Below are 15736 nucleotides of genomic sequence, written 5' to 3'. Positions count from 1 at the left end.
TTCGTTCAACCATTGTTCATTAGTAAAGTACACAACTGTCCTGCCTAATTGCTCAGCCATAATGTCAGACTGCGATGAATGATTACTACCAGCGCTGACCTATTCCTCCATCAGTGCTGAGGAAAACTTCACCTCATCATCATCCCCCCCCCCCCCCGAGCGACAAAAGAGGAGACAGCGTACTCTGTGCACACACACACACACACACACACACACACACACACACATACACAAACCAACAAGCACCTTTTTCTTCAAAATATGAATATATACATGAAAATACATCTTCCATTTGATCCTTATTTTCACAGTTTGCGGGGCCATACATCACGTCATATGTCTTAATATGATGTCAGGAACACGGGGGGGGGGGGGGGGGTAGCTGTGACTTTTCCTCTCACGCCTCCATCAGGTCAAAGTTGCCACTTGCACGTTGGGAACGTTTCAGATCACATTCATGCGCCTACCAGGATGAACCCTTTCTGCTTTAATGGAGTCTTGATGGGAGAGACTCTGACGCCACCGTCAGAGGAGAACTTTACATTTTAGCTTCACAAGGCTTGAGAACAGGAGGTTTTTCCCCATCCAACACTTTAATGTTCTGTCAGGAAGGAGTCTCTTGGATCAGTTCCAGCCTGGTGGATTATTCCTCTGTTCCTGGCCTATCGGGGGGGCGGTAATGAACATTGTACTTTTCCCCATAGATGATATGCAGTGTCACACTTGCTGAAAGAACTGTGCTCATCAGGAGCCGATCACACTGAAGGTCAGGTTGGTCTCGTGTTACTTCTGCCCAGACAGACTAACCATCCTCTCCTAACCTCACACCTTTATCCTACACACTCACACACACAGATATAGAGACGAAGATAACAGCCACAGATGTGCGTCTTCAGCACGTGGCCCGTGTCGCCGTCTTCCTATGACCCACGCAGCCATTTTGTATTCAGTCACCTTTGATTCTCCCACCTTCTGTCGTCCTTCTCCTATCTGAGACTTTCGTTCCTTTGCATATTCAACACACACACACACACACTCCCTATTGTTCTAGTTGTGTTTTAATAGATGTTTTAATCCACATGCTGTCTTCTTTAATATTGTACGAGAGTGAATACTGCCGACCTCTACTCTGTCAAGACCTCTGTCATCCTTCAACTAGCTGTCAATATAGTAACTTTGGTAGTAGTTGTTAAGTTAATTATTAATACCAAACTGATCATTTCATCTTTAAATAAGAATGAATCAGTTAAATTATGTATCTTTTCCTTTGTTTACCAAAGTGGTGCCCCCTTCTAAGTCCTATTAATCAATATGATCATTAATAAGACTTTTCTTTATTGATCCCCCATAGGGGGGAATTCACAAAAGCACGAAAATAGAGCAGAAACTAGAAAAGTTTGGAAGAGCTGCTGTAACTGGCTGCCACTCTCACGGCGCCATCTTGGATCCTTGGATCCTAATTATCGCTGATAGCCAAATTGCCCCAGAAATAATGCAAAGCCACAACACCTGTGTTCCTCTGCTGGCAGGTACAGGCCTGAGCTCGGAGGTAAGAATGGACGTCAGCCTGGGAGGAAAACAAACATCTCCCCTGTCCTCTCTCAGTGAGTGACACCAGTGTTTTTCCTCAGTGATTTCTTTGAAGAGATGATCGTGAGGTAACAACACCTTCACTTGAGTACTCAGGAGTTTCAATCAGAGAGCTGCTGGGTTAAAGCTCACGTTTGCACTCACATAAAGAGATTTAGGTGAATACAGAAAACAAAGGACAGTGGACACTTCGTTCTGTTCGATTTCTTTCCATACACCAGGTAAAAACATTTCTATATGAGGGTGAGGGTTGTAGTGTGTGTGTGTGTGTGTGAGTGTGTGTGCTGATATTCATGCCTTGCCCTCAGTCCTCCCTAACTATGATGAAGTAGGCCCGGTCCTGTCATGGACGCTGCATTACTCCCACTGCCCGGGCATCTGCCTCCTCTGCCTCTGCCATCAACACTGGATCAGGTTCAGATCGCTCAGGCTTCAGGGAGGGTTGTTGGGGGTGGGGGGGGTGGGGCTTGTGTTTGGACTTGAAACCAGTCCTGGTGTCACTTTGGCTGGAGGAACGGGAGGTTGGGAGGCGGCCATGCCCACATGGGTTATGATGGAGGAGGTCAAGGAAGAGGTGGAGGTAGGGGTGGATGAAGACAAGGGGCTGAAACATCAGGTGAAGTTGGGTTTTAGGGAGGTGGGGGGAGTTGCCACATGCTACTGTCTGCTTACACACACACACACACACACACATAAACAGAAAAAAATTGACACCCACCTTTCACTCTGGCTCTGACGCAGTAGAGTCATCTGTGTGGCTTGTGTGTGGTGGTGTGGGGGAGGGGGGGGGGGTCTCCCCTGCTAAATCCACTTGTCTGATCTCATCTGTCAATCACTGGATTTTTCACAAGGGGTGTGTATGTGGGCTGGGTTGCTGCTGATGTGTTAGTCATGAGAGTGATGAAAGTGATCACAGCACAGAGGTCGACTTTGTTTGCTCACAGCTCAGTTTGCCGCCCGCAGAGCAGGAGCTCCACATCTGACTGCAGCATGTCTGTCAGCAGGACACTCACTTACTGTCAATTCAGCCCGTGAAGTTACCACATCTGGTGCGAAAATGGCTGTGTACAAGCAATGCGGCTCATTTGAACATGTGCGAACAAATCAGTGAATAACTTTTGTTTTGCTTCTGTCCCTGAATGCATCGTCAGTCGAACGACTGAAACTGCGGCTCCGCGCACACGACGCCTCCTGTGTAGACATGATGTCACTCTTGAGGCTGTCCTCGTGAGTTTTTTTTTTAGTGTTGGAACTGTTTTGTTCCACAGTTCTTATCGTCGCTCTTTGCTGAACTCGGTGTATCCCTGTGGGGAATGATGAGGTCGGAGTCTAGATGCCAAACTTTAATGCTGCATTCACATTTGTCGATTTATATCTGAAGGAAAACTTGGGGTTCGTGTTTTTAACATAACAATAATGCTGTACTTTTAGTTCCTGATATAATCTGGCCACACTTCCATTCTTATGTATGTATACAGAAATGAATCTACACAGACATATGACTGAAAATGAATGAAGGCAATGCAGTGTATGATATGACATATGACATCATACATAACAGCGACGGTGCACAGCTGTGTTGAAGTGTCCTCTTGTTCTCTTCAACTTGGTGTCGTCCATGACGTTTACTACATGAACGGTCCATAAAGCTCTTCCTGTAGGTGTGGGCTCGGCTGCTGCTGACACCCCAGCCTGCTCTGCCTTTACAGCATTGTGTGGAGACCTGGTGACAGACCGACACCCCCACGCCCTTATTTACTGGAGCTCTCTGCACTGCTCAACTGCTTCACATTGTATTGCTGCTAAACAGTCTGCTCTTCTCATCTGATTAATGGAGATGGAACTTGGCTGAGTCTATGGCTGCTACCAATGTCAGAGTAATGATGCTACATCCCTACACACACACACACACACACGCACACACACTCCTCTGTGGAGTGTCAATGCATCACTGTGAACATTAAGTGATGATGGAGCACAAGCAAACAGGGATTTGCGACACAGAACACACACGCACAGCTCTAGTGAGTGTCGTGGGACGGGGAGGGGCTGATGGTTGAAGAGTTTAGAGGGGTGGGGGGATGTGGAGGGCAGTTCTCTTCATTTCTAGGTGATTCACGTTTGAAGTGGGTTTGCAAAATTGCTTTATGGAAAGTGGCGAGCGGCTCGCGGCAACATTAGGCGGAAAGCAGCAGGGAGGCCGGCGTTTCATTAGGGAGCTCTACTCCCCTTTATCACCCAGATTTGGAGTTTTATGGTTATCATTATTTGCAAAAGAATTATTATTCCCATATATCTGCTAGTCAGTTGTTTGGGTTTGGGACACTGGGACGCGGCGTCTGTGTGACTGAATCCATGAGTTCTTTCAAAGGTGATCTGAACAAGGTTCATTTTTCCTCCTCTGTGTGCTGTGTGTCTCTGCTCGCTAGCTCAGACTATTGTCATGCTGTCAGCTTGTCCATCTGCCTCAGAGGGTAACATTTCACAGGCTTCTGAGGCGAGGTGGGGGCGGCTGGCGTCAGAATTGGTGAGGCAGCGCTGGGTGATCTCCAACTTGAGCCTCGTCTGTGTCTCCATCAAAAACTCATCCTGTTGATAACACACACAAAAACACAACCATTAACATCTTCAAGAGAGGCTTGTAGAGGGCAAAGTGTTCGAAAAAGCCTGAGGAGGAACCATTCCAAATATACACATGATGGAAAATAAACAGGATTTCCTTTTCGGTAAATGGTCTGTAATTGTATAGCTCCTTTTAGTCATTTCTACATTCTACCTCCATTGTATATACCGTTGACAAAAGAGTTCTATATTGTTTATTACTGTACATAGAGAGTCAAGTTTCACCAAGTCAAATTCCCTGTTTGCCTGCTCAAACTTGGTCAATAAAGTTGATTTGATTTGATTTGATTTGATTTCGACAGAAACAGGTCAGGGAACAACAGTTGTCATTCGAGGATTGGATGATATCATATCTTTGCATTTTGACGTGGTCACTGTGTCAGATGAGGTGATCACATGGCTACACACTCCTGCTGTGACTTCGCTGAGAGACATGACAGACTACACATTGGACCCCTCTCCATCCGTTAGGACCAGAAGGGATTTCGCTTCCTCATCTGACGGCACCAACAAGATCATTCCTCTTTCTTTTTACCATGTTTCCACTTGGGCTGTGTCACCATTGAACACATCACGAAAGTCAAACTCGGTGAGCAAAGACAAATGTATGGTTGTAACACCGGTCACTGGATGCTGTGAGGCATTCCGCATACTGCTGAGGCGGTCCTTCCACTGTGACCCACTAAATGTGATGAAATTAATGCTTGTTCCCAGAGTGAACTTGATTAAGTTGATTAACTTGAAGTGTAATTATTGCTAGTAATGAAAGGATGGATAAACTATGACAATAGGACCCTGGTGTTGTCCTTAGGAAAGGTCACTGTTTAATTCAAATGAAAACGGGCCATCCCACTGGGAGCATGCAGCTCATTACATTAGAAATCATCTTGTGAGCAAAACTAACGTGTTGTCCTTAAGGTGGCACTTGAAGTTCACACAGTGTCTAATGTGGAAAGGGCTCGTCCTCTGAAGAGAATAGATGTGCATCAGTTCCACGGCAGCCTGCCCATTATATTTTTATATTTCCTGTGTTATTGTAGAAATTTTGACCTGATGGTGGCACTAGAGGACACGTCATGGAATCACTAAAATCATTCAATTCATCTTCAGGGGAGCATGAATGTCCACAAATTTGCCGTTTGCAGTCTGGTCAGATGATTGTTCAGATAGCTTGTTGTTGTGAGGACAGGCAGGGCAGGGAAAAACTATGGTATCCACTATGGTATCAGCATGCTTAGTTTATGATTTCCTACATCTTCCACAACGTATCTGGACAGTTTGCAGAGTTTGCAGAATGTGCGTTAAGGTTGTATGTGGACTTCCAGTTATTCTCAGACTGTGAGGAGGAGGACGAGAGGAGGAGAGAAGAAGTGACAGAGGAAACAAATGAAGGAGTGGGGGATAAAGGACAGAGCAGAAGACAGGCGATGTGCCTTCTCCTGGCAAGCTGCTGGTCACCAGAATCACTGATGCACTTTCCCGCCTCATAAATTATGGCTGTGATGGCGGCTGTGGTGCTGTCAGGAAGGCCCAGCATCCCTAAAAGCAACAGCAGCAGCAGCAGCAGGTCTGGCCAACAGCCTCTGTCATCACTCTCTGCTTTGTCGTTTTAAACACATGGAAATGGATTATGACGACAAGACCTGCAAGTTGGAAAATATGCATTTATGGTCATTAAAATTGGAAAGGTTCTTTCCCTGAGTGGACCTGAGGATTGATACACATATTTCACTTCAAAGCTGTCGTAATAAATACTTTTATATCAATAACTGAGCAAATGACTGTGCAGAGTGATGGGGGAATTATCACCAAACTGTGCAGCTCTGTTGAGCTTCTTTCAGCTCATTGTTTTAGTTTCACGGCCCACAAACTATAGCCTGTTTTCAAAGGTCTGCATCAGCACCACAACCTCCCATTTGTTTGGCAATTCAAATGGACCTGGTGTACTGTGTAACAGACCATGAGATGTGTGTTTAACAACAACCGACCCAATCAGAGTGTTGTCAGCTTCCTGTGCCAGGGCCAGAAGAATGGCAACAAAACTCAACACAGCTGTGTAGATGGTTCATTATTAGTCATATTGGTTATATAGTTGCTATTATTGGTAACTTGTCTGTATTTGTATGGCACTTTTCTAGTCATTTGACTACCCAAAGTGCTGAACTGCCGATTGATGGACGACCCGCTCTACCTCTGAGCCACTGCCACCCATGATTATTATTATTATGGTTAAAAGCAGAACCCCCTCTGAGCTGGGTTCTGTTTGAGGTTGCTTCCTGTTAAAGGAGTTTTTCTTGCCATTGGTTCTTGGTGGATTGGGATTCACGAACAAAGGCCCTGCCAATAAAGTTGTTGATTTCGAAAGGTTTATTTAATATTGAGGAAGCAGAGCTGAGTTGAAGTGGGTAGGATGGATGGAGGGTCTGGGGGAGGGATGAAGGAATGAACGGGTGAGGGTTGGATGTCCTCAAAGTCGTGGTCTGTTGGACGAAATTCGTAGATGAATTGTGTCGGCTGGCAACATGAAGACAGGAAAGAACCAGGGCATTGAGACTCTGGGTGGGGGAGCTGTCCATTCTACCATCTGGTAGCTAAGATCCCCCAAAAAACTTTTTTCAGATGGTGAAATGCATGTGAGTGTTTCAGATGGCGATCAGGTCATTGCAGATGCAGGTGAGATATGCTGAAGAAGACCAGCAACCAAGGATTTTGATGTGGATGATGAGATGTGGTCTGGAACTCCCTGCCTAGAGGCGGTTGATGCAGCTCTGATGTGAAATGAATGCCCAGAATAAAGCTCAGGAGATATTCTGGACTGGAATGATATTTGGCGAAAGTGGTGTTGGAACCAGAATCGTGTAGCTACTTCACCCATTTCTGGGATAAACAGAGGATCTTGGGGGGGAAGCTTGACTGGCTAGTCTTAGGTAGTCTTGTATGGGTTTGTGTGGACTAAGATAAGAGTTGAACTGAAACAGGTAGATGGGTTGAGGTGCACCTGAGTGGTTAGTCTTGCTGCGTTTAAGGTGGAAGATGAGTGTGAGGAATCAATTGAAATATCTGACAGATGCGTGACGAGATGGTTCATAGTCGAAGGTTGAAGTGGTGACCTCAGAGCAGTGCAGGAAACCAAAGGAACATGGATTTTTGGACTTTGTCCATGAAAGGAGACAAATATCCTGTGTGGAGAGTTCTGATGCAGCAGGAGAGGAAGTCCGATGTGAGGGGCAAACGCTTTGGTGCAGGATGCCGATCAGCCTTACGAAGCCTTTGATTAACATGCTGATGTGGTTGTGAGGCAAGGATGGACGTGGTGCACCTGAGGACAGTTTTACAAAGAAGTTGATTCCACTAGTGTAGATTTAATACTGAGAATTGAATGGGTGAACGTGATAAAGCTGGTGAGGGTCAGTACGTTGAGCGCAGGGAATGAAAGGCCATGTGTGGCGTGGAAGGCCTTGAAGCAGTTCCATGCCATGAAATTCCATGTTCAGGTAGGATGAGAGCATGAGGGCGCAACACTGTTGATGATTGCATCTTGGGAAGCGTTGACCAATCGATCTAGCTGTGGAGTTGGTTGAAGATGGTGGCTGAAAATAGTGGGACTGGGGCCGGACAAAGGTTGGTAGCTGGTGCCAATTTCTGGAATGAGAAGCGAGACATTTAATCAGTTTTTGTGACCTGGGGTATGAAAGGCTCGGATAATGAACTGGTGCTGGGCCGAAACCAGGGTGAGCCTCCGCACAAACTGCATCATATCTAGATAATGTGATGGTCCTTTAACAACAGGAGGGCTGATGTGGAGGGCGTTGTGACATCACCGACGTTGCCGCGGACACAGCGCTGGGAACCTGGAAGGGTTCGAGATGCATGGAGAGGGAGAGTGTTGTTTTGATGGAAGTCGGAGCGGTGAAAAGGAATGTTGCACTGATTGAGTGATTGCTTCAGGTGAGCGACAGTCCACTGGGAGACATTTGGAGTTGGTTGGAATGTTGGCGAGGTGTTTTTGGGTCGTGGAGGCTTCGCCGATCGTTTGAGTGCCTGGATCTCAAGCGGGTCAGAGAGAAGCGTCTGGAGTGAGCGACATCTCTTGAACGCCAAGATCTTCCCCTGATGTTGCTGGGCAAAGGTCTGACAGTGCTGGAGTAGTCGCGATGAAAGCCGCGAGTGCTGTGGAATGTAGACGGCTGAGCACAACCTGGGACGCTGAAAAGTTGAGATGTTAGGAGATGGAGGAGACTCTGAAACTTCAGGAGTTAGCTGATCTTTGAAGGGATCGCTGTCTGAAGGGTTGAGAAACAGCTCCTGTTCCACGATAGAGGTGAGTGATCGCGATGCAAGTTTGTCACAAATCATGTGAACACTGAGTCAAGGGGGAAAGAAACTGATATGATGAGCTGAGAAACGTAGGTGTGGAAATGATTAGGAACTGAGACATGGTCATTGTTCCCAAACCTAGTTATAAAATATCATTTCTTGAATCCTGAATTCTGAATAATGGAATTTCCAGGTCTCTCTCTTAATTAAAGAGTTTGATCTAGACCTGCTCTTTGTGGAAAGCGTCTTGAGATAATGTTTGTTATGAATTGGCGCTATATAAAGAAAGATTGATAAAGATTGACTGAAGATGGCTGTAATTCAACTTAACTAAATCACAAAAATCATTGAGAAAAACGTTCCCCTGGCAACATCGACCATACATGGCCAACCTTTTTGGCTGGTGTGTCATGAACCATGAACCAATCTCAAATCGTTTTAATATAAATCATTTTTAGAACAAGAGAAAGCTGAGGCAAAAGAAAAAAAGAGGGGGTCCCAGCCCCCATGTTAGGGCCAGCAGATTTGTTTGTCATTAAGACCGATTTATCCTTCCAAAATAAAAGTTTTTGAAACCATCTCAGCTGTCTTCAAACTGAAGCTTTCTTTTAACAAAACATCACCTCAACTCTTTTTCCTCCTCCTTCCCTCCTTTCTGTTCACCCCCTCCCACCACCCTCCACCCCCAGCCACCCTCCCTCCCTCCTACCCTCCTCCCCTCAGTGGCGGCGGTCTGCAGCAGAGCAGTTAATAAAGAGATTGATTATCGGCCTGTCAGGAAGTGACAGTTGGACAGGGCTGCTCTGCGTGAATGACAGAGGGCACGCTCACCACGCAGCAGCCCGCCTGACACACACACACACACACACACACACACACAGATGCCTTTGCCAACACCGGGGGTAGGTGAGGTGGTAGTGGGAGGAGGATGTGTGTGTGTGTGGGGGGGGGTGTATGGGTGAGAGGAAGGCATGTGGAGAACAGTAATGCAACCTTCTGCTTGTGGAAGAGGTTTGCATGTGTGTGTGTCTGTGTGGGTGTGGGAGTGTGTTGATGGTGGTGGTGGTGGTGGTGTTAGGGGGTGAGGGGTCAGAGTTCACAGCCACTGCCTTCTGGACGGAGAAAAAGAGGGATGTCAGTGCCAGGAGCCAAAGGGATCAGAGGAGATTCAGGAACACACACACACACACGCTGCTGGGTGTCTGTGAGCATACTGCACAAACACACAGAGGATACAACACTGAGCTGGGTTACAGCTGATGTCTACGCTCACGTCCTGTCCTGGCAGTACATGCAGGAATGCTGCTACGAGCCAGTGGGTGATGACCACAACACATCAGCACACAAGCAAAGCCCGGACTGTTGATTTGTGTCAGTCCACGCCAAACCTTTCTGCTTGTCTTAGTATAGGGGCCACATCCATATCGTTTGACCTGCATGTGCCGAGGAGAGAGGAGCAGTGGAGGAGGAGGAGGAGGAGGAGGGTGTCTGGTGTCCACTGCTCCTCGTCTCAGAGACGAGAAGAGAAACCCGGCCAGGCCGTCCTCCTGACATGTTGGTGGACTTTCTCTTTTCGCCCGCACACATGCATGCACCCATGCAGTGGGGAGAGCACGTCTTCCCTGCTGTCCGTCCGTCAGAGCCCAGGATTAAGCGTCGGTTTGTCCCCAGCCCGTCTCCACAGCCACAAGGGACTGCTTTGGCAGCGCTCTGGCTCAAATCAACCACACGGGCAACATATAGCAAGCGGCTGTGGTAGTGGTTGAGGAGCATATGCCATGTAATGAGGCCGACACGAAGAACAAGCTGCCCCCACCCCCCCATGGAAAGGTCCGGGGTGCTTTGGCTAAAGGAAACATATGTGACCTGAGTAAAGCACGAGAGGTCAGAGCTCGTTTTGATAAGAATAAGAATAAGAATGACTTTATTTATCCCGGAGGAAATTGTTGTGCCAGAGTGCGGTACAGAGGTCGTCACAACAATACAAAATATTAAAATACAAAATTGAACAGAAACTTAGACACAATAAAATACAATAAATTAAATAAATAAAAGCTCATAAGTGGAGCTTGAATTAAGATCGTTGTGTCAAACTGGTGTCCAGGTCAGGACTGTCCCATCTGGGCGCTCGGTGAGTCTGAGTGTAGAGTCAGTATCTCTGATCTTCTCTGTTTTTTCATTTGCATTTCAAGTTTATTATTCTTTACCATATTGTGTCCAAAGAACTACTTTTAATCTTGAATTCCATTTATCACCATCCAGCTGAATTCCACTCGACTCATTTGGCCTGTCGGTGTCATTCACACATTTCGCCCTTACATCCTAAAGAACACATCAGCTTTGCATCTTTGACGCCAGTCTAGTCAACGTTTATACCCCCGGTGTTCCGCGTTCTCCTATTTTCTTCAAAGTTTTGACTTGCTGTTAATGACATTAGATTGTGAGCAGATTTAGTAGCTGGTTCCCTCTTGTATATTTCCATGTGTAAAATCGCTGCACACCTCATGGGAACGTCATGCCTTAATATCTTTTGTTACTACATGGAATAGAGGTGCCAGACTTTCAGCGACCAAAAACTCATTTACTGATTTCACAAACACAACCCCCCCACCCCACCCCCCTCATCCACACAACATTTTTTTTTTTTTTTTTTTTTGCACTTGATCGTCAAGCGGAACAATCAATACCTCTAGATTGAGTAAACGAACTGCTGAGTCTGGAATCAAGAAGTTTTTTTTTTCCCTTTACCAACAAAGAGGAGGACAGTTTCACACCCAGAAAGGAGGAGGAGGAGGAGGAGGAGGAGGAGGAGGAGACGCAGATGGACAAGTGCTTTTACGGCTGAGTCTTCCTCTGGCTCAGTGCCACGGCCACAGACTCTCTTTGTTTGCGCGGCTACTAAACTAATAGAGATAAAGGCAGGTTCCTGCTGGCCCCGAATTAGAAAGTCATTAAGGAATATAAACACACATGGGAGCACACACACACACACACACACACACACACACACACACACGATTTTAATGGCTGCTTCTGCAACATCAGTATAGGATACAAGTTCAAATTGACAACACACACACACACACACACACACACTTCTACACTGTCTGTCAGTCCTAGAAATCCAAACAAACTCTTGTTTCCCGACTCGGTGCCAGGGGGAACTCCTTTCTTGTCACCACACAATTACTTCTTTCTTCACATTCTCTTCCATCTTCTGTCATGTCATAAATTTAATGTGAGTGTCAAGGGCTCCATTTACCTGGTTGGTGTGTGTGTGTGTGTGTGTTTTCTATTATTATTATACCATTTCCACCAGCGCTGACAGACATCTTTGATGGCCAGTACTGAAAGTGCTGGTGCTCAGGGAACAAAGAAGTGTGCGACCAGTCTGATGTCCGGGACGTTTTAAAAAAGGAGAGCTTCATTGTTTCCCCAAACTGCCATTGAAGACTAATCCACCACTTTCCAACCACCTTCAGTTTCAGGTGTCTTCACATAAATGATCACTTTCAGCGATAGACGGATTAGATACGGATAGAAAATCTGCTTTTTGTGTGTCAACCAACCAATCAGAAGCAGAGTAAATGCCTGTTTTACTGCAGCTCTTTTTTTTTTTTTTTATAGCAGCACTTACCAACTTGGGGGTCGGGAGATGATTAGAAAATAAGAGGAAACTAAATGCAACTAAACGGTTCCCAAATCACAGACATGTACCCTGTGACAGGAAGTCAGAGTTATCTAGTATCAGCCTGGTGTTACTCCATGTTGCTCCAAAGCCTGAGGATGAAAATCTTTAAAAAAAATACCTCACAAATATGTAGTTTCATGTTTAAAGAAGGTTCGGTGATCAAACTGCTGCTCTCGGTAGTTTTCAGCGAATGAACAGGAGGAAGTAGATCATTTTGGGAGGACTGTTGTCATCAGCAGCAAATGTGGCGCTCTGGTGAGTGTTTGTGTGTGTTCATCAGTGTATATCAAAATATATATCAATGAATATCATGTTAGTGCTTTCATTAAAGGAAAAACTTTTTTTTTTTCTTGTAGCAGTTTTGACCCCAGCCAACATGCATATAATTAACTAGATAATCATTACTGACGGATTGTCATAAGGGCGGCATTTTAATGTAAGTATCTAGTCATGGTGAGACTAACGTGAACTGCTTTACGTACGGCGCCGCAGGTCGATCTACGAGCCCTCGTCGCGTTTTACTGGATGATCTTCAGCGTGTGATTTTACTCTGCAGAGTAAATCGTAACTAAAGCTGTCAGACATGTTGTGAAAACAGAAATACTGAAGTCAAGTGCCGGCAGCTTAAAGTTCACTACTTGAGTAAATGTCCAAAAAAAAAAAAAAGCAAGGACACACTGATGAAATTAAAGAAAGCAGACAGACAGACAAGGTGGCAGCAGAAGACAGCTAATACCCTGATAGTACCACGTGGGTTTTTATTTCACGCTGTTAGTGAAGCAGAACTACCTGCTGACTTTCAAATGTGCACCGTTAGTGACGGTAATACTTTTCAAAAATGATGTCAATCATGGATCGTGCCATTGAAGTGACTCTGACCAACACACCTGGTCCGGTGAAGCTCTCCACTCTGTCTGCAGCTCTGCCTAACGTCTGCTCCAACAGCAGCACGTTTGGGAAGGTTGTGATTTGAAAACTGAAAACTCTGCTCCTTCGTCTTCTCCCAGTGTTTCTACGCAGGAGCCCCCCTCTCCCTCTCCCTCTCCCCCCCTGCCATGTCTCTCCCTCTACCTCCATCTCTTCTCTCCGTCTCTCTCTCTCTCTCCCTTGTCTCAGCATTAGTTAAGATGGCTGCACGGTGCTGCCGGGAACAAGCGTTTAAAGGCTCTCTGAGGTGCGGGCGGTGTAAACCAGCTCATTTGTTAGCTCTGCATTCCTGAAGACAGCGGTACAAATGGAGCCACTGCCCGTTTCTTATCAGCGGGGAGGACAGGAGCTTGGGCTCCAGTCTGTGAGCCTGGCTCAGGAGGACTGTGGAGGCTCAGGAGGTCACACTAAAGCTCACGCAGGACGGCGTGTCTTCAGTACACGCTGAAAAAAAAAAGTCTTATTTCAAAAATCAGCGCAAAGAGATGAAGCAATGCGAAGGGAAGGAGATGTCAAAAGTGAATGCGCAGGTTCAGATTCAACATTTACACACACACACACACGCACGCAGGGCTTAACCATACCTGCGCCTAAACCAGGGCTCGCGGAGCCTCACAATGTGCTCATAAAAAAAGAGAAAAGAGAAGAAAACAGCATATGGGCGCCCCAGCAGAGGCACTCTTATTTCTATCTGTGAAAATTCATTACGGATTCTCACAATGAGCGTGTGTGAGAATTTACCGTTTGTTCTCGTCTCAGGCTAAACAAAGGCACATGTGCTCATTTTCAGAGCGGGATGCAGCGCGGCCTCATTTCAAAGGCACAACTTGAAAGACGACAGACAGCTATTTACAATATTTATACGTTTAGGATGCTGATACTATGCATATTACATGTCTGTCTTCCACTGTGTGTGTGTGTGTGTGTGTATGTGTGTTAGAGATGACAACGGTGGGGAAGGGAGTTGCTGATGAAAAAAGGTTACTTTGGAAATTCTCTGATAATTGGTGCCTTAAAAGGAGCTCATTTTTAACTATGTCACCACGACTGCTCGATGACAATTAATCTGTTTGCGGCTGCTTCCTTGGCATCTGTGCCAATTACTTTATATGCTAATATATGTAAATGACATCTCAGATGCCAGTTTCAAGTGTTATGCGAGTGGTGTATTGTGTGTTTTTTTAAAGTCATATTGTTGAGGCTGATCAGCAATGCAAGTGCTTTAAATTTGGAGGTGTGTAAGTTATTAATTTTTGTCCCCGGCTCAGTGTTTCCTCATAAAACTGTGCAGCCAACACGTTTACTGACTCACATATATTACATTCCCAATGAATTCCAGGATTTGCCTTTCCCTGAATTTTGCCTCTTGTCGGGGTGGGAAAGTTAAAATTAAATATTAATTTACACAGAGATAATTTGTACATATTAAATCACCAAAATGTACAAAACAATAAATGAAGAAAAAGGTTTTGTCTTGATGGGGGAAAAACTGAACACACTAACTGCCAAATATTCACAATACACAAAAATATCCACGATTTTTAGATTTAATTCTATGAAAAAAAGAATAAACTAATAAACACTGCTTTCTCAGAGTGAAAAGTTAAAAAAAAAAAAAAAGATTTGCCAGCAAGATAATAAAAGCTTAATTAAAGTGTCCCGAGCAACTCCAAAGAGGAGTGCAAGGCCAGTGTGGAGGTTCTGTGCCCGGCAGGCCACAGGTGAGGGGAGAACACTTTATTTTGACGTCTATTTGATATTTCCATGGATGCACTTTATACCACAGTAGAGTGACCATTTTACACAGCCTGAGTTTATTCACGTGTTTGTCAGTGATTAAAGCTCCTCCTATGAAGCCATAACTGGGGTAGAAAGGCATCAACATTATGGTTACAGATATGAAGAAGTGTGTTATACAGCGTTTATTAACAAATTATTCAGAGGCTGGTTTAAAACTTTAGAAATATGAGTTTATAATAATAATTACAAATTAGAAATATATATACATTTATAGGCTTCATATGGGGAAAGACAGCCATCAACAAATACATGAATAACTCTTACTTACCATCTATTAATAACTCATAAATAAACCATATTTACTGTGTGTGGAAGCAGTCGTGTGAAATAATTTGTTGAGTTTCAGCACCAATATCAAACCAAAACTTTTTTTTCAGTGCCTTATTTTGAAGGATATGTTTTCCTTTGAAAGCCTTTTTTTTTTTTTCAGTTCACAAAAGAAACCGAACTTCCAAATCGTTAAATATCCTCTAAGCCTGTAAATAAGAAAATATAATACGTGTGTGTCTGCGTGCACATAGTCCCTGCATTTAAATGATAAAACTGTAGATGTTTGGAAGATGTGTTATGTATATCACACACACACACACACACACACACACACACACACACACACATCATATCCTTTCTCAGAGTCAGTATCCAGACATAAATGCTGGATGTGGGATGATCTGTTGTAAGACATTTGACAGTCAGAGCTGTCCAGTGTGTTGACATGTATTCATGTAAATTAACTGTGGTGTAAAACTGAATACACTCACACAGAAAAATGAATAAAGATAAAATTAA

General features: G+C 44.9%; 1 protein-coding gene across 1 annotated transcript in view; it reads right to left on the bottom strand.

The window, feature by feature from the left end:
- Nucleotides 1-4020: 4020 nt before the first annotated feature.
- Nucleotides 4021-15736, bottom strand: part of LOC139211915 (protein phosphatase 1 regulatory subunit 37) — a 58559-nt gene continuing 46843 nt past the window's right edge. The window contains exon 11 of the mRNA XM_070842337.1: nucleotides 4021-4179. Within this exon, the coding sequence (XP_070698438.1) occupies nucleotides 4021-4179 (159 nt within the window). The remainder of the gene's footprint in view (nucleotides 4180-15736) is intronic.

The sequence above is a fragment of the Pempheris klunzingeri genome, chromosome 13 (assembly GCF_042242105.1).
Source record: "Pempheris klunzingeri isolate RE-2024b chromosome 13, fPemKlu1.hap1, whole genome shotgun sequence".
NCBI classification, from domain to species: domain Eukaryota; kingdom Metazoa; phylum Chordata; class Actinopteri; order Acropomatiformes; family Pempheridae; genus Pempheris; species Pempheris klunzingeri.
This window is presented reverse-complemented; position numbering and strand designations above follow the sequence as displayed.